The sequence below is a fragment of the Octopus bimaculoides genome, chromosome 2, assembly GCF_046866305.1.
Source record: "Octopus bimaculoides isolate indiv1 chromosome 2, ASM4686630v1, whole genome shotgun sequence".
NCBI lineage: Eukaryota > Metazoa > Mollusca > Cephalopoda > Octopoda > Octopodidae > Octopus > Octopus bimaculoides.
In genome coordinates, this window is record NC_142929.1 from 62026895 (window position 1) to 62054160 (window position 27266).

Consider the following 27266-nt stretch of genomic DNA (forward strand, 5'->3'; position numbering starts at 1 on the left):
TACATTCTGAGTTCAATTTCCACCAAGGTTGACTTTGCCTTTCATCCTTTCGGGGTCAATTAAATAAGTGCCAGTTGAACACTGGGGTTGATCTAATCAACTTATCACCTCCCTGAAGTTGTTGGCCTTGTGCCAAAACTTGAAACCAATATAATATGAATTATTTTGCTCTATGCCCTACTGATTTTACTATCCAACTCTTAAACATTTTATTGAATACAGTAAAATATTCAAATAAGAGATGCAGCTAAACAACTCTCTTTCTCCATATTGTCTTTGAGAGAAAAAATCCTGCTGGGATTATTTACTTTTAATGAATCATTTCATATTTGTTGCTAAAGTGCAGTTTTTTTGTTTTTTTTCTAAAATATTAATTCAGGAGTGAATAGTATATCCTTTCAGACAAGATACTGATGCAGTTGATTCCAACCTTCACAATCTGCAAAAAGATTGGTTAAGTCTGAATGGTTGCTCTAGTGAATGCTTTTGAAACCACCAAAGGACAAGGTGGTAGTTTGTTATACATGAACATCATCATCATCATCATCATTTAGTGTCCATTTTCCATGCTGGAATGCAGACAGGTTGACTGGAGATAGGAAGCTGAAGAGCTGCAGCAGGCTCCAGTCTGTTTTGGCTTGGTTTCTACAGCTGGATGCTCTTCCTAATGCCAACCACTCCACAGAGTATGCTGGGTGCTATTATACTGTCAATTCCATTCTTAACTAATTTTTCTCATAAGTTAGTGAAAGGATATGGAGCAAGGACATGGGCCTACAAAACTGATGTGAGTAATCTGTTAAACATTCGTAGGTCAATATCTATCAGTATGAGATGTTTGAGAAGTTGGCTGGGTGCATTCCAGAGAGTATCAATTCTGGGTAGTGACACTTTCTCTACAGAATGTTTTGTGAAGAATCTGGGATGTGAAGACGCATGGTAATAGTTGGAGAGAGTCTGCAGTTATTTAGTTTTAGAGGAACATTGGCAAAGAGAGAAGACGATGAGAAGGCAAATGGTTGGTCAGTGAATTATTAATAATCAGCCAAATGGCATTGTTTGGGATGTTGTCCAGAATGTTTGTGTAAACAGCAGTAACTGTCTCATGTGTGAGAGCAAACAGACTGATCTAAGTTCTAGTGTATGTTGGATGAATTACACATGTTCATAATTTTTTATATAAAAAACTAATTTGTTTCATTCTTGTGTCAATCATTAGACTGTGGCCATGCTGGGGCGCTGCCTTGAAGAAATTTATTTGAACACATCAACTGCAGTATCTTTTTTTTTTTTTAAGCCTGATACTTTTTCTATCACATTTTTTTGCCAAACTGCTAAATTATGGAGAAGTAAATACACCAACACCAATAGTTAAGCAGTGATGAACGACAAACACATACACACACACACACACATGACAGGCTTATTTCAGTTTTTGTCTACCAAATCCTCTCACAAAGCTTTGGTTGGCCTGAAGCTATAGTAGAAAACACTTGACCAGGGTGCCACATAGTGGGACTGAACTTGGAAACATGGTTGGGAGGCAAACGTCTTTCCACACAGCCATGCCTGTGCCTAACTTTTGAAAATAAGAATTTTAATCTCTGGAGTTAGTTCTATGATACAAAACCTTACTGTTTTAAAAAATGTATATATAAATTAAAATCTACATTCATGATTTCATGTAAAAACATTTTTGTTGATTCATATTGTGAACCTCAGCTGAATATTGGAAAAAGTAGTTACCTTACTAAATCTTTTAAAACTCTTGATTATTTTCAAAATTAGTGAAATTCATAGGCAATGTATTTCATGTGAAATCTGCTTAAAAAGGGTTAACAAAAATTTAAATAAATCTCCTGTACTTCAATTTTAGGGCACGCTAGATTTACTATTATTTTCATGTAAGTTATGTACAAGTAACTTTATTGGTTTGATATCTTCTGGCTAACTTTCATACTGCACTGGTACGAGAGAGAAACCAGAGGTGTAAGCATTAGGGGTCAGGACTATAAATGACCTTTACATTAAAGTGCTACTAAAATACAATGTTCTTAGCATTTGTGGATACAACTGAAATTGTTCAGGAAGACATGGGATGAGTTGGCGAAATACGATCTTCGGTTGTTGAGTCTTGCAGAGGTGATGACAAGCGACCAAGACACCTGGTGATTTGCTGTACTTGAGAGGACTTGTCAAGCTAAGTAAAATCGTGCTCATGGCCAGTGACGATGACACATAAAAGACACCCAGTACACTCTGTAAAGTTGTTGGCATTAGGAAGGGCATCTAGTCATAGAAATCAAACCAAAACAGACAACTGGAGACTATGGCAGCTCTCCAGCTTACCCATGCCAGCATGGAAAATGGACATTAAATATTGACGATGTGTACTGTCAGTTGAAACACAATTGATTTTTAAAAAAAGGTTTTCATTTATTAGAAGAAGGGAAGTGTTGTTTTTCATAAATACCAGTCTCTAGGATATCAATGTTAAGTATTAAAAAAATTTATCTTTTAACTGTTTCGCTCATGAGACTATGGCCATGCTGGGACACCACCGTGAAGAACTTTTAGTCAAATGACTCGACCCCAGGACCTGTTTGTTTGTTTATTTTTTCTAAAACCTAGTACTTATTCTATCAAACTGCTAAGTTACAAGGATGTAAACAAACCAACACAGTTTGTTAACCAGTGGTGGGGGGGGGGCAAACATAGGTACAGACACATACACACATACAAGGGGCTTCTTTCAGTTTCTGTCTATTAAATCCACTCACAAGGCTTTGGTTGGCCTGAGGCTATAGTAGGTACTACTCAGTGGGACTGAACCCAGAACCATGTGGTTGAGTGATGAGTTTTAGAGAAACTGTTTTGATGGAGAGGAATCTTTTTAACCCTTTAGCATTCAGATTACTCTGTCAAAAGTTATACTTATTTATTCAGTTTTCAAAATTTCTATGATGTGATTGTTTATTTTTGGTATGACATTCTAGGGTTGGTGTAAGTGACTAAATCTGATCAGTTTGAACATAAAATAGAATATTTTGGCCAGATATGGCTCTTAAGGGCATTAGTATATAAAGTTTACTAGCAGAAATACCCGGCGTTGCCCGGGTTAAAGAGAATAATGAAATCTAAAAACGCCGTCTAGACTACGCATCATCTTTATATATAGAGATGTATATACACACACGCACCCAAACACACGTATATATATATGTATATCAATATAAATATATGAAAGTCAATGAAGTTTCGTAAAAGAAGGTGATCATGTACATACTTTCTTGCTGTTGTGATTATAACACCTCATTGTAAACTATGTTCCTTGTTTTCCCTTGTGGAGCATATACAAATAGGTTTTTTGTTGCTACCCACTCTTGAGCAGCCAACATACAGTTGTCCATGTGAGAAGCAGGGCTCTTCCAAGAGAAGACCAGCTACAGACAGTGTTTGACCCTGATATTTGTTTATGGACATGGCAAAAGTCACACGAAGGGGGAATTGTAGTCTTCTGAATGTAAAAGGAATGTCTGCTCCTGATGGAGTAAGAGGAATTCTTGGAATAAAGACGTCATCCCCTTTTGCACATCCAGAAAGAATGGTAGCCTCGATAACGTGTGACATCATTTTCTAAATAATGCTCATCTGTTATGTTCGGGTTAAAATTTCATCAACATCAAAAATATATGAATTTTCATGGGAGTTATGGCCGTTATGCAAAGAATATAATTTCCAAATTTCATAAAGATCCATTCAGTACTTTTGACGTAGTTTTGGATAAGAAAACAAATGACTAATGTGTGTGTTTATGTGTATGTGTGTGTGATGGGTGTATATATGTATAGATATCTGTATGCATGTATATATGTATATATGTGTACATATTACATGTACATCTATATATATATATACATCTACACATATGTATACATATACATGTATGTATAGATCTATATATATATACGTGTACATCTATATGTATACATATACATCTCTTTCTCTCTCTCTCTTTCTCTCTCTCTCTCTTTCTCTCTCTCTCTTTCTCTCTCTCTCTCTTTCTCTCTTTCTCTCTCTCTCTCTCTGAAAGTATCTGTCATTACAGTATCGAAATGGTGTACATATACATGTATATGTATACATATACATCTCTCTCTCTCTCTCTCTCTTTCTCTCTCTCTCTTTCTCTCTTTCTCTCTCTGTGAAAGTATCTGTCACTACAGTATCGAAATGTGATTGTTTCAGTTAGTGGAATAGTTTCATTTTTAAAGTGAAAGTATTTGACATGAGTGTTTTTGTTTCACTTTTGACACGTAATACTTAAATAGTGGAGGAGATATTATGTTGCCGTGTGCTCGAACTCTGCAAGAAGTTAATAATTTTTTTTTACTAAAACACAACTGGAACCCTAAATAAGGCATGTGTAAAATTTGAATGAAATTGGTTGCGTAGTTCTTGAGTTTTAGGGATTCACACAGACAGAGAGACAGACAGACACATTCTCATTTTTATATATATAGATAAGAAGGAGATAAGTTGTGAAATAATGGTGCTGTATGATAGACTATAAGAAAATTATAGTTTGAATCTCTTTTTCTCTTTCTTTCTCAGTAACACACACCTATTATGTTGCAACATTGTCCCTTTTAAACTGTGTAATGGTCACCAATTTATGATTGGTTCCTATTGTAATTAGTAAGCTATTATCAAAATTTGTATAGCAATTACATTAGCAATGTGAATGGTATGTAAAATCGAATATTGAAAATTTGTCATTTTAAGGAAGGCTTGAAAAAAAATCCAATTTAGACTAATTTGAGAAGCAACATATCTCAGTCAGGAATTAGCAGATCTTCTAATGAGTGATGTATTTGTTTATACCCACTAATTAGAAGAGTCAAACAAATGATGACACAACAAACTTTAACCCTTTTGTTACCATGTTTATGTTGACATATGCTGCTTTTGTTTCAGTTAATTAATTTTGAAGATAATGAAGAATTTAGTAAAATAACTTTCTCATTATTAAGTTGGAGTCTGGAACAGATTAGCATAAAATTTTGATGGAAGATTATAATTTAGCCAACTTTAAAAGTTTCTGTCATAGAACTCTAGACGATCTCAAGCAGGTTTGGTATCAAAAAGGTTAAGGGAGACAAGGCCAAGTAAATGTATTGGAAGTATCACACTAAGTTTTATATAAACTGTTTTGATCTCTTAATGGATTCAAAATCTATTTCAACTTGGAATTTATTATACAGAACTATGAAAATTTTTATTTCTGATTTTGTGTAAAAATATATTTATTCATGTGTAATCATGCTTATGATAAAATATTATTGTTGATATTTCAACCAAATTTGTTATTTGCTTATCTTCCCTACATCACACGTGTATATACAATGACTTCTGTCTATGCTATTTTCAGCAATTTTAAGGATAGAGAATTGTTTAACATTATTTTTCCTTGGAATATTTCCAGATTTTCCATTGAATAATGTCTCGACTTGGTGGCAACAACCTCAGTCCTGCCACTAGTTGTGGTAATTCTGCTCCAGGCTCTGGTAACACATCAAATTACTATGGCACAAGCCTCCGTGAGAAGATGAAACAAATGTCCAGACAGGAGCAAATCATTGAAGAAAAGAAGCGCAAAATACAACAAAAGCTAGAAGATGAAATGAAAAATCTGTCTTCTGAGACGAGATCAGATTCTAGTGGTTCTGCTCCTGGAATTAACCCTGCTAATAAATTAAAATCAAAACTGTAAGTTGACATTTTAGGAGTTGTATGACCATTTTTCCTTTTATTTCAATTTATCAATAACATTCAACTTTTTTTATGAATTCAACTGTGTTTTAAAAATTAATATTTGTTTGGCACAAATTTTATAGTTTTGTGATCAGAACCATTGACCATGATCACAATTTTCTTTTGTTGGCTAGAACAGTGTGTTCTTCCCTTTATAAGGTAAATAGAGGAGAATTTGGCTTCTACATTTGAGATGAGTGACTATGTAAAACCAACTTTGTTGAGTTGTTACTGTTTTGAAGGAATTAATTGCAGTTCCTCTGAAAACATTCAAAAGGAATTTCAAAAATGTTTACATTTGTATTCTTTTCTTTGCTAATGTATAGGTGCTAGTCACAGCCAACTGATTAGAAACAGTAAAAGAGTACCATGGCTTGATTCTACCATTTCAAATGTTTACTGTTTGAATTGGATCTTTTACAACAAATGTAAATTGAAATGCCACCTACTTAGCTTTTCTTGGCTCTTAATCAACCAATCATTTGTGTTTATATCATGAAGGAAACCAACTCTTCAATGCCTTGTTCTAGGATTTGCTTGTTTCAGGATATTGGCTGTGATAATCTGCTTTTGAAATTTCCATCTCGGGGAGAACTACTCTGTAGATGAATTGTCTTGAATTTCAGAATGCTATATAGTTTGAAAGTAGTAATGTTTTCCGCTTGACATGATTTATGATTTAGTGCTTATAAATTCACTGTTTTGATAATGTTTTTTATAATAAAGTGTTTATAATCATTCATGATAGAGTAGTCTTAATAATTGACACTCCTCCACTGCCAATTCTTTCTGTGTCTGTATCTATGCTTGTGTAAACACATATACTTTGTATATTTGTATGTACTGTGCTGCATATATATGAATGTATGTATTTTACTTTTCTTTTCATAAGATTTGGTAAAAGACCATCTTTACTGAAAAAGTACACAGACTTGAAAAAGCCCAAAGTTGAAATCGACGGTTTACCAACTGTGTCTCCACTCAACCCTGTAGTTACCACAGCCAGTCAGGATATGTTTGTCAATGATGGCAGCTTTCTGGAAAGGTTCAAGAAACTTCAGGGACTTGTGCGTAAGTGCTGTACATTTCTCATTCTTGCTGGTAGCCAAATATTGAGGCCAATAATTTTTGAGACTGACAAATATCAGGAAAGTAATGGCTGTTGTTAAAATGATAAATGATTAGCCAATAGTATTTGTATAAGATTGCTGATATAGTTACTAGTTTGCAAATTGTTAACCCTGCATTAGTCACTTCAGATTTCCAAAATGGATAGTCCCTGAGGCCTTAACACATCCCAATACAAAAATGCTTATAGCATTACAATTATGTAAAATATTGTCATACTGCTGAAAAAAAGTAACATAACAGGCAATCTCTGTCACAATATACATTAAATCAAAACTTGAACTGAAGATATAATTATTTATTGAATGAAAACTATAATAAATGTTTTGCATAAATATATGTTATAAATTGTAGGTGAAACACAGCAAACCAATAATAGAGAAAAGTTTTATTCATCAAAAATAGCCACAATATATTTCCATGAATTGAAATGGAGGGAAAAATCAATGTGAGCTCATTATACAGCCATTACCATTCACTCTGATTGACTACTGGTTGAAGACAAGCAAAGTCTGCCTCCCACAACAACTGAGCTACAATTGTGCCACTGCACAGTTGCACACCCTCACTGATTCAGGAGAGTAGTGGGAGGGCACAGAAGAAAAAAAGTTGCCAACTAGGAAGTATGAGCACTTAAAGTTTTGGTGTAACAAAATATCCCATGTGACTAATGCAGGGTTAAAAAATAACTGTTCAGCTATAATTAACTCTTGGTGACCTTGTAAAAGAAACAGCTATTTAATTTTCAGAGATTAAATACTCTAGATTTGCTTTCCATAACATACTCAAGATACAAATATGTTCTAATGATAGTAAATGAATAGACATGACTTAGAAGTGTGATCCTTATGGGTGTTTTCTCATGTGTTCATTATATAATGTAAGAGCTGGTTTTGTATTTGATTATTTTTTTTATGAATATCTTTTAAGCATCTTTTATTCTATCATTTAGAGTACAATTAATAGATTGATTACAATGTAACACACATTCCAAATACCTTGTGCAAGATATAGATGTAATTTACATACCTATGCAAACATGGTTGTATGGAGTTTGCTTTGTAAACACATGGTTTCACGTTCTATCTTACTGTGTGGCACCTTAAGCGAATATTTTTTATGTGGCCTTGGACTAACCACTGCTTTGTTAGTGGAATTGGTAGATTTTTACTTGTATACATATATATATGATGGGCTTCCATCATATGTATATGCGTGTGCATGTGTGTCTGTATGTCTGCTTAAATTTTGCATTGTGCATGAAACCTTTTGAACAAAAAATGACATGTTAACATTTCCCTAGCTTCGTGCTTTTAAAGAAAAGGGGAATTAAGATGTAAAGGTTAATGACAGGAAGGGTGCTGGGTATAAAGTAATACTTCATTAAATCTCTGTTAGTATGGAAAAAAGACAAATGAACTGAATGATGTATGTTATACAGATTATTCACTTTGAAAATGTGCATTAATGTGTAGAAAGTATTCTTTGCAATATAGGTAACATAGAATTCAGATGAATTGAAACAGATTTTATTTTGTGGAAAACAGCGAATGCCAACGTTTTAAGACTTCAAAGTCAGAGAAATGAATTCCATTCTTTTGATCAGGAATGTTAAATGTAATAAAGAAATGCTAATTAAAACCCATTTCATGTGTTCAGTGAACTGGATCCCTCTAAATCTGTAATTTAGTTTGAAATGAAATGAAATATGTATAATACCAACAATGAAACATTCAGGTTTCACCTTAATGAGATAATCACTAATTACCTCTTATCTAGATTCATCCCTCAAGTAGCAAAATTTGATACACATATGTCACATTAAAAATGAAAATGAGATTGTATTTATTCAATTTAATGTCATCAGCAGTATCATTTCTCTATTGCTGGCAGGCAGTTGAGTTTGTCATCCATTTTGTTGAAATTGCAGGCATCCTATTTCTCCTGGCTGTTTTGTCTGGCATTCTTTTATAGTTGATTTCATTGTGTTGTTGAAATCGCTCCCATTATTGTTAGTACTACTAATATTACTGTTTGTTGAAGATATGCTAATGGCAGTGTTGGTGTAGCATCAAAAGAAGTCTTGGGTATTTTTGACCAATGGAAAAAATATATGAAAAGTTGTTGAAATATTGCATGAAGCTATCACATCAGAAGAATGTGTGTTTGAATTTGATTGGTCAACAATCTAAAGAATGGAAATTTGTGCTTTGTAGAAAATACAGAAGATGAATTAAAATTTTGAATGGTAGACTTACTCCATTTTTCAGTTTAATGCCTACTCCTTAGATACCTTTTGGAGAGTCCACTCTGTTATAAGCATTCAGGCCACCTCTCCTATATGAAGGTTACTTCCTCTCACTGGTTACATAAGTCCTCTTGTAAGCTATTAATAAAAATTTTATTTTCTTAAAAATACTGAATGTGAATATATCTTCTTGCTACTAGTTGTTGTTGATCATCCTGAATGGCAAGTAGAATGCTATAGATAATTGAAAGAAAGAAAAATTGTTTGTTTCGGGCTTATGGAAAGTTAGGCCTGGCTAGGTAAGCCATGTCACCCCAAAGATAGGTCATTGTTATTGAGTAAAATGTAGGTGTTCAATGAACGCATTCTTCTACTGTGAGTGTTGTGAAAGAATGATAAATTACATCAAATGTAATATAAGAAAGTTAACTCTGAGGAGTTGAAAAGTGTGTGTTTGTAGATAGCTAGTAAATGTTTATATGTTTGTGTTTATGCTGGTGCATATGCTACAGAATTCATATTGTTTTTTGTTTTTTTTAAAGATTCCTGATATGCTATCTACATGATTAGTTTTACACTATTATCATCTTAAAGGACATAGAACAATATTTCAGTATATTTTAACAATATGTCATACTCAGTTTTAAATATGTATTTTCTTTTCGTCTAGCTTCTCAGCAAAGCGATTCTGTATCAAAAACTGGACCACAAGAAGAAAAACCTCAAAGTGTGACTCAAGTGCCTTGCTCATCTTCAATACAATCTCAGTGTTCAGTAACCAAATCTGCCACCTCAACTATTGCATCCCATCCAACACCACTTCTACCAACCCCTTCTACGTTATCTGCTGTAAAAATACCAAACTCTTCAGTTACACCAGTTATTGGATTATCTTCATCATCTAATTCTCATTCTTCTACCACCATTCCTTCTCCTCCATCTGGTTCCAGCTGTAAATCTTATAAGCTTTCTAATTCAAATGCTTTAACTCTCAGTACGTCATCGATCTCTTCAGTGGAAGACGAAGATGATAAATATGATCCAACTTCACCAACTGAAGATCTCAGTCCAGGTGAGATATCACTCTTGATATAACTTCATATTTTATATGAGTGTGTGTATATGTATTATCATCATCATCAATGCCTGTTGTCCATACTGGCCTGGGCTGGACAGTTTGTCCAGGGCTGGAAGGCTGCACCAGACTCCAGTCTGATTTGGCATGGTTTCTACAGCTGGATGCCCTTCCTAACACCAATGCCAACCACTCTAAGCGTGTAATGGGTGCTTTTACGAGCCACCTGCATGACACCAGTATCTGCCATGACTGATTTTACTTGGCTGTGTGGTAAGAAGCTTGCTTCCTAACTACATGGTTCTGGGTTCAGCCCCACTGTGTAGCACCTTGGACAAGTGTCTTCTAATATAGCCTTGGGCCAACCAAAGCCTTATGAGTAGATTTGGTAGACAGAAACTGAAAGAAGCCCTTTGTGTGTGTGGCACAGGCATGGCTGTAAGGCTAAGAAGGTTACTTCCCAACTACATGGTTTATTGTTCAATCCCATTGCATAGCACCTTAGGCAAGTGTCTTCAACTGTAGTTCTGGACCAACCAAAATAAGAATAAACAAAAAGATGTTTAAAATATACATAGAATTTTTTCTTAGTTATTTGTATATTCACTCTTCCACTAACAATTGAATCGATTCAATTGTTTATTTTTATTTTCCTTTAAATCTCACCTTCTGAAGAGTACAAATTCGACCTTTATGATGTTCTCTTTATGGAAATCTTGGTCCTTTTGTCAGAAACAATTGTCTGGGAATATGAAATAAAAGGATAATCCATTTTAACATCCAATCTGCTTCATTTCAGTTATTTGATGAAATTTATTGAACTTAGTTTAAAAAATTATTATATTGATTATTTATTTATTTCATAATATTAAAAATGATAAAATCGTGAAAATTCTAAATGTGTCTGCATATTTTCTTTATTCTGAATTCATTTGTAATTTATTTTGCAGTAAAGCTTCAGCCAACAAGTGGACGGAAAGAAAACCTGTCTCACAACACTGATGACAGTGAACACAGCTCTGTTGCAGCAGAAACAGAGAAACAAAAGAATTTTGAAATTACATCAAAGTAAGCTGATTTGCTTAAATATTTTTTATATAATAACCTATACCCTTTACTGGTTAATTAAGAATTTAAAGTGTTTTGGCATGAGGTAAATATTTAGAACTATTAAATGGAGGCAAGTTGTGATATTTTGAAGACATTATCTTCAATAGTAAAACATTTAAAGATCAATGGTAGTATCTACTTTTCATTGACAAGAAACTATAACGATACATTGTATTGTCCCACAGGATGTGTTGAAGAGCTATATATATATATATATCTGCTGTATTCTCTGAGTTCAGGGACAACTGTGCAATAGTCTTGTAAACTATATCTGCTGTATTCTCTGAGTTCAGGGACAACTGTGCAATAGTCTTATAAACTATATCTGCTGTACTCTCTGAGTTCAGGGACAACTGTGCAATAGTCTTGTAAACTATATCTGCTGTATTCTCTGAGTTCAGGGACAACTGTGCAATAGTCTTGTAAACAAGTATACATTAATGGTGTCACACCATGACCACTTAAGCAGAATTAGATTCTACTTCAAAATAGATCTTCCTTCATAGTATTCATGTTATATTGTGTAAACGTCTTACCTGCATATGCACAAATTTGTTGGCAGAAGTATTTAAAAAAATTCATTTTCTAATACAAAATGATGACAAAAACCTGAACCATGCATACTAAAGGTAAAAGGTTGAGATGCCACTTTGAAAATACTGAAGAATATGTAAATTCTAGTGCTGAGAATTTGTCAGAAAATTTAGCAAGGGATTGGTAAAAGTATAATCACTGAAATGCCAAAAACAAAACCTGCTATGATATTCTGTCTCCCTGTATGGTGACAAAATCTTTTAAATAAAAATGACATTTGTAATGCAATGAATAGAACAGGACATAAATGGATACAACAGAGACTTTTAGGGTAAGAGGATAAGTGTTCAGTGCAGACAGTTTCACTCTAGCAGAAAAGGATTATTATCTCTGATGGTGATAAAATTTTGTGTGAGAGTGGAGGGACAGCAATTTTTAGGATGTGGTGATGATTGAGTGTTGATTGTTACCTGTAATTCTTTAAACTCATGAAACCATTTTGCGGATATTAAAAATTTATTTATAATGAAGTTTATTGAGATCCATTTGTAAATGACTTTCGCTGTAACAGACTTGTGTGTGTGTATACACACATATACATATAGACACACTTTCTGTATGTGCAGTTTACTATTAGCTAGCTGTAAATTCAATGCCCATTAAATGCTGCATATATTACTCTTTTACTTGTTTCAGTCATTTGACTGCAGCCATGCTGGAGCACTGCCTTTAGTCTAGCAAATCGACCCCAGGACTTATTCTTTGTAAGCCTAGTACTTATTCTATTGGTCACTTTTGCCGAACAGCTAAGTTACGGGGACGTAAACACACCACCATCGATTGTCAAGCGATGTTAAGGGGACAAACATACACACACACACACTTATATACAACGGGCTTCTTTCAGTTTCCGTCTACCAAATCCACTCACAAGGTTTTGGTTGGCCCAAGGCTATTATAGAAGACACTTGCCCAAAGTGCCACGCAGTGGAAATGAACCCGAAACCATGTGGTTGGTAAACAAGCTACTTACCACACAGCCACTCCTGAGGAATAATAATTTTAAAACCTTTGGTTCTGAGATTTTTTTCCATACTGTATTGACATGATTAGGATTATTTCAGGTAAAATGCAACTGCAAACCAATTTGCCAACAGTATTTAAATTAAGCAACAATTGACTTAGGTATGGGTCAGTAACAAAGAAATAATAGAATTCATAAGCATAAAACAGTATGACAACTTAAGATATTTTACATTAGTGGATGCCAATTTGTAAGTTTTAACAGCAGATTACAATGATGCTAATTTACTTTATTATTGCTAGTAACAATCTGATCGTGGATTTTCTCATTTTCATTATATTTTCTATGTTAGTGTGCCCTCCCAGAATGACTCAAAACAAACTCCAAACAACAGAATAAAGAGCGAGGATGCAGTTTTGAAAAATTTGAAGAAAGAAGAAAATGAAGAAAGAGGTATTCCCCTATTCTTCAATGTTTTAGCCCTTAATGGATTTACTTATTTTCTTTAACTTCATAAATTTTCAATAGGAGTTTTGTTTATTCATTTCAACTATTGATGTTTAAATTTCCAATCTTAAGCTAATTTTTAAGTAAATTAATATTTGATCTTTGTTTGATTTTTCTAATAAATTTAGTTGTAGTTGAAATATTTTTCTGTAATTGGGAAGTGTAGTAACAGTAAACCTCTGTGACATTAATGATGTATATATTTGCCTTCATTATATGTGTAGAAAGGAGTATGGATGGGTATGTTTGCCATTTGAATGCCTGGTTAATGTCATTTGTTGTGTGCATGTATACAAACGCTTACTCATTTGTTCTTTTGATTGTTGCTATAACTGCTTTGAGATTTAATTTTTTTACATGTTAGGAAATAAAGTTTTAAAGATTAGATGAGGCACAGGCAGCCTTTTTTGAGAAACGGGTTACATGAGACAACTCATTATCAGGTGGGCCACACTACTAGAAAAAATTCCAATTATTTTTTCATTAGGCGTATCATTCAGAATGTTCTGCAGGCTGCAGTCTGCCCATGACTGATTTTAGTCAAATTTAGACATTATATATATATTATATATATGTGTGTATATATATATATATATATATATATATATATTGGGTTGTTCCATAAATAATGCAGTTTTTTTTTTGTACTTCTTTTAGTTTTAAAAATTTCTTTATTAATCTAAAATATACTCTCCTTCATTTTCTACAATGCTCCTCCATCTATCTGGTAGACTTGCAAGGCCCTTCTTCCAAAATTCACTTGTCCATGACAAAAAATACTCCTCCAGTACTGTTCTGACCTTGTCAGCAAAATTCATATTTTTTCCATCCAAATGATTTTGAAGACTGCGGAATAAATGATAATCAGATGAGGCAGTGTCCAGCAAATATGGTCGGTGGGGCTTCGTTTCCCATTCAGACTGCTCTAGCCTTTGGAATGTCATCCTCGCTGTATGTGGCCAAGCATCCTGATGGAAGAACACCTTTCATCTTGAAACCAAAGATGGTCGTTTTTCTTCTAGCGCTGACTTAAGCCATTCAAGCTACTCACAGTAGATCTCCTTTCTTATCACTTGGTTTGTGTTTAAAAGTTCAAAGTGGACTAAACCTTTCATATCCCACTAAACAGATAACACCATATGTGGGTGAAGACCTTCTTTAGCCTGGGGTGCCAGTGTTTCTCCTTTCCCTACCCACTGTCTTTGGTGCTTGACATTTTTATAGAGAACTCGTTTCTTGTCACCAGTCACAATTCAGTCCAAAAAAGGTTCATTCATGTGATGTGACAGCACAGAAGAGCACACATTCACTTTCTGCATGCAATTGGTCTCGGAAAACTTGTGAGGAACCCATTGACCCAATTTGCTAACTTTTCTGATGGCACACAGGTGTCAATGAATAGTTGAATGACCAAATCCAAGCTTCTCTGCCTGTTCCTCAACAGTTACAATGGGATTTTGTTCCACCAGTGTTTGCAGGGTGTCTTCATTGAACTCTGTAGATCTTCCAGGACGAGGCTTGTCTTCTAGGTTGTAGTTTCCGGCTCGGAATTTCTGGAACCACCATTGACACTGGCTTACGTTTATTGTCCAATCCCCATATACTGCATTAATATTCCTTGCACTTTCTGTTGCATTGTTGTCTTTATTGAACTCATAAAACAAAATATGCTGAATATGCTCCTTTGTCACTTTCATTACAGCTTTGAAAAACAACTGTTAACATCGAATTGCGCTCTTCAAAACTTGTACTAAGAATAAGGACAGGGTAAAATTACTACCTGCTTTTATAGCAAGTTGATGCAAGTAGTTTATCCCATCCCCCTGACTTTTAGTTCATGCAATTGAAAAAAAAAAAACGCATTAATTATGAGATGACCCAATACAATCTAAACTTTGCAGACAGAAGAAAAATTGTCCTGAGTCTTAAGTTTTATTACTATTTAATGATGCAGTTGAAATTTTATTTATGACTTTTCTGTGGTATTCCTAATCTGATTTAACCACCATCATTTAGTTTTTGAGTACCTTTTGCAGAGTCTTCTCTGTTGTAAACATTCAGACAAGACCTCTAGTTCTCTCTCCATCCATGTTTTTCCTGTAGACATTGAACTGCAGGTGTCAAACTGAACATCAGCTGCATCAGTCTCACAAGTCTGAGGAATTGCAAAAGGCGTGAGACTGTTTTTTCTTCTATAAGTAAATTATTATTGGATAAAAGAATATATAATGTGAAGGATATTTGTTTTCCCCTTAAGAGTTTTGTTTTGCATTAATAAGTAAAATATCTTTTACTTATAGCGTACAATTTCATTGGAATGAACAGAACCTATTAAAGGAAATTTACTTTCACTTAACACATAAAAGTTGTATATAAAGTCACATTTTCAAGTTATACTGATCTTCTGGTTTTGTTTTAAAAAGTCAATCATTTTGTTCTGCCTGAGTCATCCATTTTTTCATATTTCTGCTTTTGTTACTTCCCATTTCTATTCCTTAACATTCAACATTAGTACAATGTTCATACTATACATAACCATCACTCACAAGTGAGTAATGATCTACTAGCATGTAACAGGATTTCACTAGTAGTTTTAGGTACCTATGTAATCATGAGAGCAGGCAAACACCTTTTAGGCCCTCTACATATAACCCAACAGAACAACAAGGATGTAGTAGCTGTAGGGGAGAAAAAGAGCTGCACCAGCACTAGATTGGTACTCCTTTTCAGCTGAGTAAACTCAAGCAACATTAAATGAAATGCCTTGCTCAAAGACATAATGTGCCACCCAGTTCAGGAATCAAACTTATGAACTTAATGACTACAAGCAAAACATCCTTATCACTAAGTCACACACTCACACATGCACATACTGTTGACAGTTTTTGCTCCTACTATATATTGTTATGGATGATGCATTATTGAGCATATTAATGTAATTTATGAAATACAAAAAGTAGCAATTTCATTAACTGGAATTATATAGTTAATCGCTACAATATGTGATTCTATAATTCAACCTAATGATAAACTAAAATAATTCTGAAATGTTAATCATCTTCGTTTTCATTTTTTAACGTGGTAGAGAAAATTTAGTTCTTAGCATTGTTGGAATTCCATGTCTAGAGTTTAAATACAAATAAAAATTATTTGTAGCAATTTTTATTCATTGAAAAATCCTGTTCCATTCCCTCTTTCTTGTCTCAACTGGAAGTCAGCTGGCCTGCTTTGTTGCTTGCAAGTTTGTGTTTATGAGTGCTTGTTGAAGTGTATGTTAGTGGTATAACAGGGCCACAAGTACCATGTAGTGGTTTGCCGTTTCTGTCACAGTGGCTAGACTTGGCTGACACTAGGAGGTAAAAGATACTGATAGTGATTGTAGTCTCTCCAGCAGACGACCCGCAAGGACTTGTGGACCAACTAGCTGTAATCATTGCGCAGTGTGGCCCAGAAATGGAAAAAAAAATCTTGGCTGAAAATAAAGAAAATCCTTCTTATTGGTAAGATATTTGGTATGTTCTGATACTTTGTAAAACAACTAAGCATTTATATGTGTGTGGATGTTTACCGTTAACAATCTCCCAAAAGAATCTAGATAAAGCATTTATGCCAACAACTCTTCAATCTATGCCTGATGAAAATGATGTATTATTGATAAGGATATAATAAAATTGACTGATTTTGTTTTCTTTAATTACATTTAGAATTGTTATTGTTGTAATTTTAGTTTTTTTTTTTAATTTTCCCATTCAAGGTTTTTGTATGATACTGAATGTTCACTGCACAAAAAAATGTGGCTGAAAATTGAAGAATTGCGTAGTTTAAAAAACACAGAAGACACACAGATGACTTCTACAGTAAATACTGGTGATAATGGTAAGCAAAGTTTGGAGAAATTTTTTTTATATTTCATTTACGATAATTTAAAATAGTTGTATGTCTACTTTTCACAGTGAACACACACACACAAATGAAATGTAAAACTGCTGTGAATCAAGAGGTAAACTAAAGGAGAGATATTGTACTTTGAAGCTTTTTTTATTAGTTTGTCTGTTTTTTTTTAATGTATATCATTGAATATTAATCTAAAATATCAGTTGAAACTTTGTGCAAGTATTTAGCTTACAACATAGTTGTTTAAAAATTTTAGAGTTAAGAATTTGTTTCTGATTTTACTCGTATTTTTAATATAAGTGAAGTATAGCCAAATTGTTAAGAAATTCATTTCTCAACCATGAGGTACTGGATTCAATTCCATTGCATGGCATCTTGGTGGATTGTGTCTATATTTTAAAAAGTACAGCCTTGTCACACACACACACACACACACACACACACACATTGACATACTGTCTCTGCCTGAGAATTAAGGTTGTATGCGTCAATGGAATGAATGCTCAGCCACGTAACAAATGAATTCAGGAGCAGGTAATTCAGTTGATCGAACAATTGAATCCACATTCTCAAAACTCTGAAATCTACTTACCAGCATTAAATATAAATATATTTCCTTGTACAAAACATCTGACATTAAAAAATTCCTAAGTTTACAAAGTAGTCCTAAAGTGCCAAGTTAATGTTTTAAATCTGTTTATATTTCTTGTAAGAAACATTTGGAAGGAGTCTCCCAGACCAACAGGGCCGTTGAACACTATATTGTCATATTGAAATAAGAAATGGGGTTTGTGTTACATGCAGTTATTTCCCTTGACCCTTTTGTTACCATATTTCTTTTGAAATATAGTTTCAATTTTAAAAGAATAATGAAAAACTTATTCAAATAACTGTCATTATTACACTGAAATTTTGGCAGAAGATTTTATTTAGATTACTTTAAAACCAGAAGTTTGTGTCGTAGAAACAGGGGCGCTTTCAGGCAGGTTGGTAATAAAATAGAGTTAAGCATGGCTGTGTTTAAAAGAAGTTTGCTTCACAACCATGTGGTTCCAGGGTCAATCCCATTGTGCAGGATTGCGATGAATTATGTTCTATCATATTCCTTTTTACTATATCTCATAATCTTTGGAATTTCCAAATGTTAAATTCTGTCAGTGTAATATCAGTTTATTACTCACAATTTAAGTTTATTTTCACAACTGTCTCATTTATATAGTCATCATACACCTTAATTCTTTAAACAGAAATTTAATTTACAAGCCATAATAATACCAGATTTGAACAATTACTTTTACTTTGTAAGGTCTGTGGATGGAAGTAGTTTACAATCCATTTGAAGATTGCTTCTGAATACTCCTTTTGCACTTCATACAATTAAAAGAAAAAAGATAGAAAATATCACTCAGAACAAGATTGTATACATTTCTTTATGCCTTTTATTAGGTGTTAAATGATGGAAGGCTGTATAAAATGAAATTATTGCTTCTTGTGACATCATTTTGTATTTGGGGGGGGGGGGGGCGGTTCAATTATATTAATAGTCTGTGTAAGGAAAGAAAAAAAAAATAGTAATCTCAGTATTGATATAATTATATTTTTGTGTTTAGCAGAAGGTAAATGTGGGCGCAGGAAACGGCGAAGTCGGTGGGGTCCCCATGAAGAATTCTGTCCTCTTCCATCTGACCTTTTAGACCCTAGTAGTATTCCTGCTGGCTCTAGAACAAATGCAGTTCCCTGCCCTGTTGCTGTTCAACCATTACCAATGACATCAACTGCAGCTACTGCGTCTCGACCACCTGGTAAGAAATCTTTTGTTAATCTACATAATTTCTATTTATCTCTATACCTATCACATCACAGTGTCCATCTGCCTCCTGTAGGGCCCATTGGGAGGGTGGTTTAATTAACACAAAAGGCTTGCTTTTTCTTTTTTCCAGATTTTAATTAATTCTAAGCCTAGCTTACTACTCATTCATCTTGCACCTTTTCCCCCTCCTCACTTTGTATCCTTTATGCCTCCTGTCTCTTTGTCACTTGTAGTCTCCCCCCCCCCTCCACACACACACACCTTTTCTCCATCTAGATGGACCACCTCTTCATCATTCCACTTCTGACTCTTCTCTACATCATCGTTTAACGTCCGCTTTCCATGCTAGCATGGGTTGGACGATTTGACTGAGGACTGGTGAACCGGATGGCTACACCAGGCTCCAGTCTGATTTGGCAGAGTTTCTTCAGCTGGATGCCCTTCCTAACGTCAACCACTCCGAGAGTGTAGTGGGTGCTTTTACATGCCACCAGCACGAAGGCCAGTCAGGTGGTACTGGCAACGGCCACACTCAAAATGGTGTATTTTATGTGCCACCTGCACAGGAGCCAGTCCAGAAGATTCTGCTCTGAACCATCCCTCACCCCACCTACCCAGTAAACTCTAGCTTCATCCTGCTGTATTACCAATCAGCACACTCTCTCTCTTGGGTTATCCCACCAGCCATTCTTTCTTTCATTGATCTCATTGCATTCATCCATTTCTCTCACCATCCGCCCCCTCCCCCACATCAGGGATACTTTCTCTGCATTTACACTGCACTTCCCACTTCTATGCTACCCTCCAGCTTCTCCCTCTTTGCTTTCATTGCACTCTCTATCTTGTTTCTTTATTGCCCACAAGGGGCTAAACATAGAGGGGACAAACAAGGACAGACAAAGGGATTAAGTTGATTACATCGACCCCAGCGCGTAATTGCTACTTAATTTATCGACCCCGAAAGGATGAAAGGCAAAGTTGACCTCGGCGGAATTTGAACTCAGAACGCTAAGTATTTCGTCCAGCGTGCTAACGTTTCTGCCAGCTCGCCGCCTTTCTATCGCTGCACTCTTTATCTTGTCCCCCTCTGGCCTTCTCTCATACTTTACACAAACCCTTCACAGGCTGTCCAAATTCCTTGCTACCCTTGTCTATTTTCTCTTGTTCTTTTACCCATTACATATTTTTGTTCATATTTGCTTTTATAATGTAGGATTTCCCTGCCCCTCAGCCCTACCTTATCACCTTTCCACTCTGTCCTCTCTTTTCTCCCTACATCCTGATACTAATCTTCTTCCTTCCCCAATAGTGAATCCTCTGTTACTCTCTCTCTTCTACCGCTCACTCAAAGCTATAAATCTGTTCCTGTCATTTTACATTACTCTTTTTTTCCTTCAGTTATAGAGGCTACACCAGCCTCTTAGTCTTGCAAGTTACAAGGTAACCTCAGTGATGCTGGCATCACAAAACAAAGACAAACTAGTCTATAAAGTGGTTGGTGCTAGAATGGGCATCCAGCCGTAGAAACACTGCTAAAGCAGACACTGGAGAACAGTGACTGCTTGGATCCTGTCAAACCATCCATCCCATGTGAACATTGGTTTCCTTATTGGTTTATGTCAGCAGTGTTGTACTTGATGTTTAGCATCAGGTCTGCTCTGATGTGGGTTGTTTTGAATCTCTTCTCCAGCAAATTGAGCAATTGCATAGACGATCTTTCATTGGCTCAGTACCAGACAATTAGCTAAAAGTTGTGTATATTGAAATCATTAAAGACATGGAATTTAAAGAGCAGTAGGCTGAGATACCTATACACAGGATGGGAGAGTATTGATGGTTAGATGAGTTTAAAGAGCAGTGGAGATAGCTAATGAATGTTATATATTTCTTCTTTATCTTTTAGTTGTGACAATTCAAGATTTTGCCCGCAAGATGGTTGGCAGTGATTCGCTTTCTGATGACCAGTTAAAACAGATTAAAGAACAGAGAGAGGTAAGTTTTCTGTTATACCCTTTGAATTGTAGATAATGTAATTACTGTTTGCACATCAGGTTTCTTATAGGCATTGCTTGTTTTAAAATTAATGTTTTAATACTTATTAAAACTTAAAGCATTTTATATTGAGAATATTAACTGTGAAGAGAAAACATTTTGTTTTTAAAACTGGAATTATTGAAATAGTTTTTATTTCTGCTGTTTGAATTGGCCTCAATTAGGAAAAAAATTACACTTCCATGATTTTATTGAATATTCACCAAGTTTATGAAACCTCATTACCTAAACACCTTTCAAGACTTTGTAATAGTTTGTCATTTTTTAAAAATAGTGTTACAGCCCAGTTCAAACTTGCAAAGCATAAGTTCCCAAATTAGACTACATTGCATTTTCATCTGAATGCATTTCAACTCACATACATACTGAAGCAATGTACAGTGTGTCAATACTCCAACTACCACTACACTGCCAACCCCCAGTGTGTACCTTCCATGGCTTCATCTACTTGGTCACATGATATGCACTCCACAAACTAGCATGTATGCAAATATTGCAAAACTTTTGACTCACCTCAAAATCAGGCCTGTCCATCAGTTGTACTTGTTATCAGTAATACTCTAGTACTTTTCATAGTTAGTCATTTCCTCATCTAAGCTATGTATAGACTGCAGCATGTGTTGAATATGCAATAGGATCTTTAAAGACAGATGTGTACCAGGCATCCATTTTTACAGAGAAAATCTCTTTGTCATCAATAATTTTCTAAACTTACAATCACTTTATACAGTAGGTTAATGATGGCAAACTACGACACGTGTCAACAGTGATTTGTTATTGATTTTTAGGTGACACAATGGACTTTAAGAGAAAAATAACCTTCCTGCAGCATCATATTGTTCATAGCTTATATGCATTAACCTAAATCAAAAGAACATGTATACATATAAGTGACACTCTAGTGAGATAAATTTTCAAGAAATTAAAATATCGGCATGTCAGGCCAGAAAAGGTGTACCACCGTATTATTAATGATTAATTACTAATTTAGTTGCAAAGGTAAACAATTGCATTATTTAAAAATGTTAATCATCAATTTAATGTCCACTTTTCCATGCTCACATGGAAATTTATTGAGGTAGATTTTCTACAGCCAGATAGCCTTACTGTTGCCAATCCTCATCTGCTTCCAAGCAAAGTAATATTTTCTTATGGCCAGACATGTTTTCACAGAATATTGGAGATGACTGACACTACATGTTTGACAGTGACACTAATTCGATGTCAAGACAAGGAGAAACAAACATTCACACACACACATACACATTGCACAGGATTCTTTCAGTTTTCGTCTACCAAATCCACACTGATGGCTTTGGTTTTAGGTTTCTGTAAATTCCTTCTTTAAACTAGTATTAGACTTTTTTAGTGCCTTTTGCAAACCTAGTGTTGATTTTGATCATCTCTAGATCTCGATCTCTCTCCAAAATCTTTTCTACAACCCTTTAGCTGTGTTGCTTTCCTATTTTCAGTAAAAATGGTGTATTTATTAATATACAAGCTTCTATGATTGTTAATTCTGAATATCTTCATAATGGTTTCGAGGACGTTAGGGAAACAATGCAATTATTTAATTTTAAAATCTTCATTGGCTATATTGCCACTCTTGATTGTATTTTTACCTTCTGCCCCTCGTATTGCCTGAATAACTTTCACTTGGAACTATAGAGTGTAAGATACTTAGGAACCCATCTCTTTAAGAAATGCAGTGTTATGGTGCTTATTGTGTTCCATAAACTTGCCAACTCTCACTCACCATAAATATATTCATATTTTTATACCTGATAGTGATAGCCTTCTGAGTGAGGCATCAAGTCCCCAAAGTAACCAAAATGAGATGGTCATGGCTGGAACACTTATGGTCATTTCTCAAAGCTGACCCAGGCTAACCAACTACAGCAGTCACCGCCGTTTATCCATTTTGTCTTTATTCTATATTAGATTGGTTGTAACTCTTTCCACCAACTTTTAACTTTCCCTTCTATGTTTACTACTTTTATCTATATATCCACGGAAGCAAGTGATTAGTGCTACTGCTAACCATTTTGATGTTTTATGTAAGTGTTTGTAGGACATTGGTTTATGAAATTTTTTTTTAATGAATCCCTGGCAAAAAATTTTGTCTCAGTGGCATGTGTCAAGTATGAGTGAAGGCCAGTACTGTCTGTATTAGTGTGCGTGCAAGTGTGCAAATAAGGATCACTATTGTATTGAAAAAAAAAGAGTGCATGAGTCAAATAAACTCTGATGAACCCCTGAATAGGAGCTAGAGACCCTATGGATGCTGAAAGGAGTGTTAAAGAGTGTTTTGTAATATGTATGGTTAAAAATTCTTCTCATGTCAAGGGCAATAACTTTGCTTTTACTAATGATCTCAGTGACAAGAAATTGTTGGTGATGAAAACCATTCTCTTGTTGATCTGGTTCTACAGAAACAACTGCTGAGTAGCGAGAAGAGCCTACTGTGATATAGGAGTTTGTTGTTTTAAATAGTTCCTTCTAAAGATAGTAGGGTGTAGTTAAAGGGAGATATGTTCCTATTTTCAGCAGCTGTTTTTTTTATCTTTTTCTTGATTTATTTGGCTGCTTTACTACCTCATTATCCACTGCCTGAATGTATTTTTCCTCCAACTTCTTGATGACTTTATTATCTTTTAATGACCAGCTATTTGTTCTGCTATTAAATGTACACATCCTCTACATCGTCACACACCTAAGCTCTTACTTTTCTTATCTAAAATGAGCAATCTGTTTCATGGAGTCATTTTGTATTCTTTCCTATGGTAAGCAGTTAGTTTAGCAGACAATGCAGTCGTTTGTAACCTACGACATCAGAAGCTTTCCTCAAACCTGATTTCTTTTGCCAAAGCCATAGCTCCATGCACATTTATATAAGTGTTTCTGTGTTGAGTGATATAAGTATTAAATTTTGCTTCTTATAATAGTTTCTTTCTTATCTATTTTTAGAGGTTCTTCATCAAATGTTCACAGAATAGATTTTTCCCTTAATTTACGTATCATATTTACATAGTGTACAGTATTTCCTATATTCTATCTCTTCTGTCTGCTAGTTAACCCTTTAGCATTTAAGCTGGCCATATCTGGCCCAAATATTCTACCTTGTCTTATGTTCAAACTGGCCAGATCCAGCCTCTCACACATACCCTACAATGTCATTCTAAAAATAATCACATTGAAATCTTGAAGCTATGAGATTAATTCAAAACAGCATGAATAAATAAGCATTCCATTTGATAGAGTAATCTGAATACTAAAGGGTTTACCTACCCAAAAGAATTTATATTTAAGTTCCCTCTCCCCTCTACTATGCAATTTTACTGATGCATGTTTTAATCTCACTTTAGTGTTCATTTTCTACAGAGTATTTCTTGAATTATAAAGTGCCTACTACCTCAACTTGACTTCCTCTCATTAATGTAAGTTAATCTAATTGATTGAAGTGGAAAATAATGATCTTCATGAAATAATTGTATTAAGGTACACTGACCCTCTGCGTTATTAGCATAGTTCATACCAGATTGATTTATATAGTTATCAGTACTAGTTAACCTCCAACTTTTTTTAATTTTTATGCTAGCACAGGTTAGACAGTTTGACAAAGCAAGTACATTGGTTTTGATTGCTTCAAATAAGGTTAAGGAAAATGATTTTGATAAACTTTGTTGACAATAGGCGCAGGAGTGGCTGTGTGGTAAGTAGCTTGCTTACCAACCACATGGTTCCGGGTTCAGTCCCACTGCGTGGCACCTTGGGCAAGTGTCTTCTACTATAGCCTCGGGCCAACCAAAGCCATGTGAGTGGATTTGGTAGACGGAAACTGAAAGAAGCCCGTTGTATATATGTGTGTATGTATATATATATATATATATATATATATATATGTATATATATATGTATATATATATATATATGTATATATATATATATATATGTATGTGTGTCTGTGTGTGTGTTTGTCCCCCCAACATTACTTGACAACCGATGCTGGTGTGTATACGTCCCCATAACTTAGCGGTTCGGCAAAAAGAGACTGATAGAATAAGTACTAGGCTTACAAAGAATAAGTCTTGGGGTCGATTTTCTCGACTAAAGGCGGTGTTCCAGCATGGCCGCAGTCAAATGACTGAAACAAGTAAAAGAGTAATAGTTGATGAATAGCTTAAGCTTTGTGTTTCACTGAACTCAGTGTCTGCCTTTCCATTGTATGGTTAAGAAGCTTGCTTTCAAACTGTATTTTCCTGTTTTGTTCTACTGTATTGCACCTTGGGCAAGTAGTTTACACTATAATTTTGAGCAGACCATAGCTGTGTGTGTGCTGATCTAAGCCTTGTGAGTGGATTTGGTAGAAGGCAACTGAAAGAAGCCCACCGTGTGTGTGGTTGTTTCTGTTCTCCACCACCACTTGACAACCAGTGTTGGTGTGTTTACATCCCCATAACATAGCAGTTCAGCAAAAGAAACAATAGAATAAAATAAGTAGATGGCATTAAAAACTGTCCTGGTGTTTTGTTTGACCACAGTCAAATGAATGAGACAAGAAATACATGTAATGTGTGTGCACAAGATGATTGCAAACAAACATCACCATCATACAACCAGTGTTATTCAATTCTAGTCTTCCATGAAAAACACATGCGGCCATGGGGAAATATTACCTTGGTTTGTGAGGATCTATGCAAGTTTCATAGAATTAAGAACGAGGTTATTGAAAGAAACCACATGCATAAAATTAATTACTTATTGAAACCATTTCCTGAATTATAATTTAAAATGCCCTTTTGTCCAGACTAGCAAATAAATTTTTAAAAAATACTTACTTTGGATTAAGGATTAAATATCCATTGTGGGAGAGATTATTCGCGTAATGATGGGAAGTTTGTGTGGAAACTGAATTATAGGAAAGGCTTGCTTTCTTAAATTTGAGAACCTAGGACCTAAAGATAAAAGTTAAAGAAATATCAACATTAAATTGAATAGATATACAATTATTTTCTTGTGGAGAGAATTTCAAATGAGAAAAGAAATGAATCTGGAATTATATATTTGTGAAAGGGCGGGTAGAGAGGGAAGTGCTGCCTCCCAGCAATTTTGTTAAAAGGTAGGTGAATGTAGTACGAATGGCCTGAATGAACGGGTCTACTCAAAGCCAAGAGTAGATGAGGTGGAGAGGACACTTGATCTAGAGGTCAGGGTGATTGTGGTTGTTGTGGGCTTTCCACAAGCAGCCCTTAGAAGTCTTCCTCTTTTGGGGATTTATTTATAATTTTAATTGTTACTACCTTTTTACATGATTAAATCCCACTCTCTTGTGTTATGTTGTCTTGTGCCATCCCCAATTTCTTTATATAAATCCTCAGTGGTGAATAAAGTAAAGATTAATATTGAGTGAGAGAGCAGTACGTGCCATCAAAGTGACACTGGTAAAATATATGAAGCCCATCATGACTACCCGTCTGTTAAGGGTACACCAGGCACATGCATCACAACCATATGTGCGCGACATGGTGATCTCATATCAAGATAAACAGCAAATGACCTTGCAGGTGGGGCCCAATTAGAATTTTCTTCGAGCCGAATAGCCCATCCCGCTCAAAAGGTCCCTGAATAAGAGTTGTTTAAGGATGTTGAACAAAACACCAATGTTTCCAGAGGTGAATTATTTAAACCCCAAAGAATTCCTCTCAACACATAACTATGATGTTCCCCCACTACTTCTGCTCATGCTCAGAGATGGACAAAGACAGCCACCAAGGGACATGCTTAACTGCTTAAGATCAAACAACTGACCAGCAAATCTGTGGTATTAAGCAGAATATTTGCTGTAGCCCATCTTTTATACCAAGACAAAACATGTACATGAAAACACTTCCAATCACTTAGGATCAGAAGCCATTAGAGCCTGGTATTATTATTGATTTTATTTTCGTTTACGATTCTGTTCACAAACAAGTACATAGTTTTATTCATTAATGTTAAAAAAAAACTCTTAGCATTATTTCCTACAAATATTTTATTATTTCACATTTTAGATTTTATACTCTGTGTGTAC

The 27266-nt window shown here is 34.9% G+C and overlaps 1 protein-coding gene and 1 long non-coding RNA gene across 15 annotated transcripts in view; one reads left to right on the forward strand and one right to left on the reverse strand.

The window, feature by feature from the left end:
* LOC106882925 (uncharacterized) overlaps nt 1-27266 on the forward strand; it is a 39352-nt gene that overhangs the window by 5928 nt on the left and 6158 nt on the right. For 3 of the 14 annotated variants that reach the window (XM_089346224.1, XM_014933764.3, XM_014933765.3), the window contains exons 2-10: nt 5486-5769; nt 6707-6885; nt 9861-10262; nt 11216-11333; nt 13286-13386; nt 16814-16940; nt 17195-17316; nt 18945-19136; nt 21048-21136. In XM_089346224.1, coding sequence (XP_089202350.1) covers nt 5501-5769; nt 6707-6885; nt 9861-10262; nt 11216-11333; nt 13286-13386; nt 16814-16940; nt 17195-17316; nt 18945-19136; nt 21048-21136 — 1599 coding nt within the window. In that variant the 5' untranslated portion in view covers nt 5486-5500. The remainder of the gene's footprint in view (nt 1-5485; nt 5770-6706; nt 6886-9860; nt 10263-11215; nt 11334-13285; nt 13387-16813; nt 16941-17194; nt 17317-18944; nt 19137-21047; nt 21137-27266) is intronic. The other 11 variants (XM_014933767.3, XM_089346246.1, XM_089346251.1 and 8 more) reach the window with 7 other exon arrangements.
* LOC149137087 (uncharacterized) lies at nt 19259-26153 on the reverse strand. Its single transcript, XR_016239225.1, has 2 exons — nt 26035-26153; nt 19259-22057 (listed from the first exon to the last, which is right to left on the reverse strand). It is a non-coding gene; the product is annotated as an uncharacterized LOC149137087 (long non-coding RNA).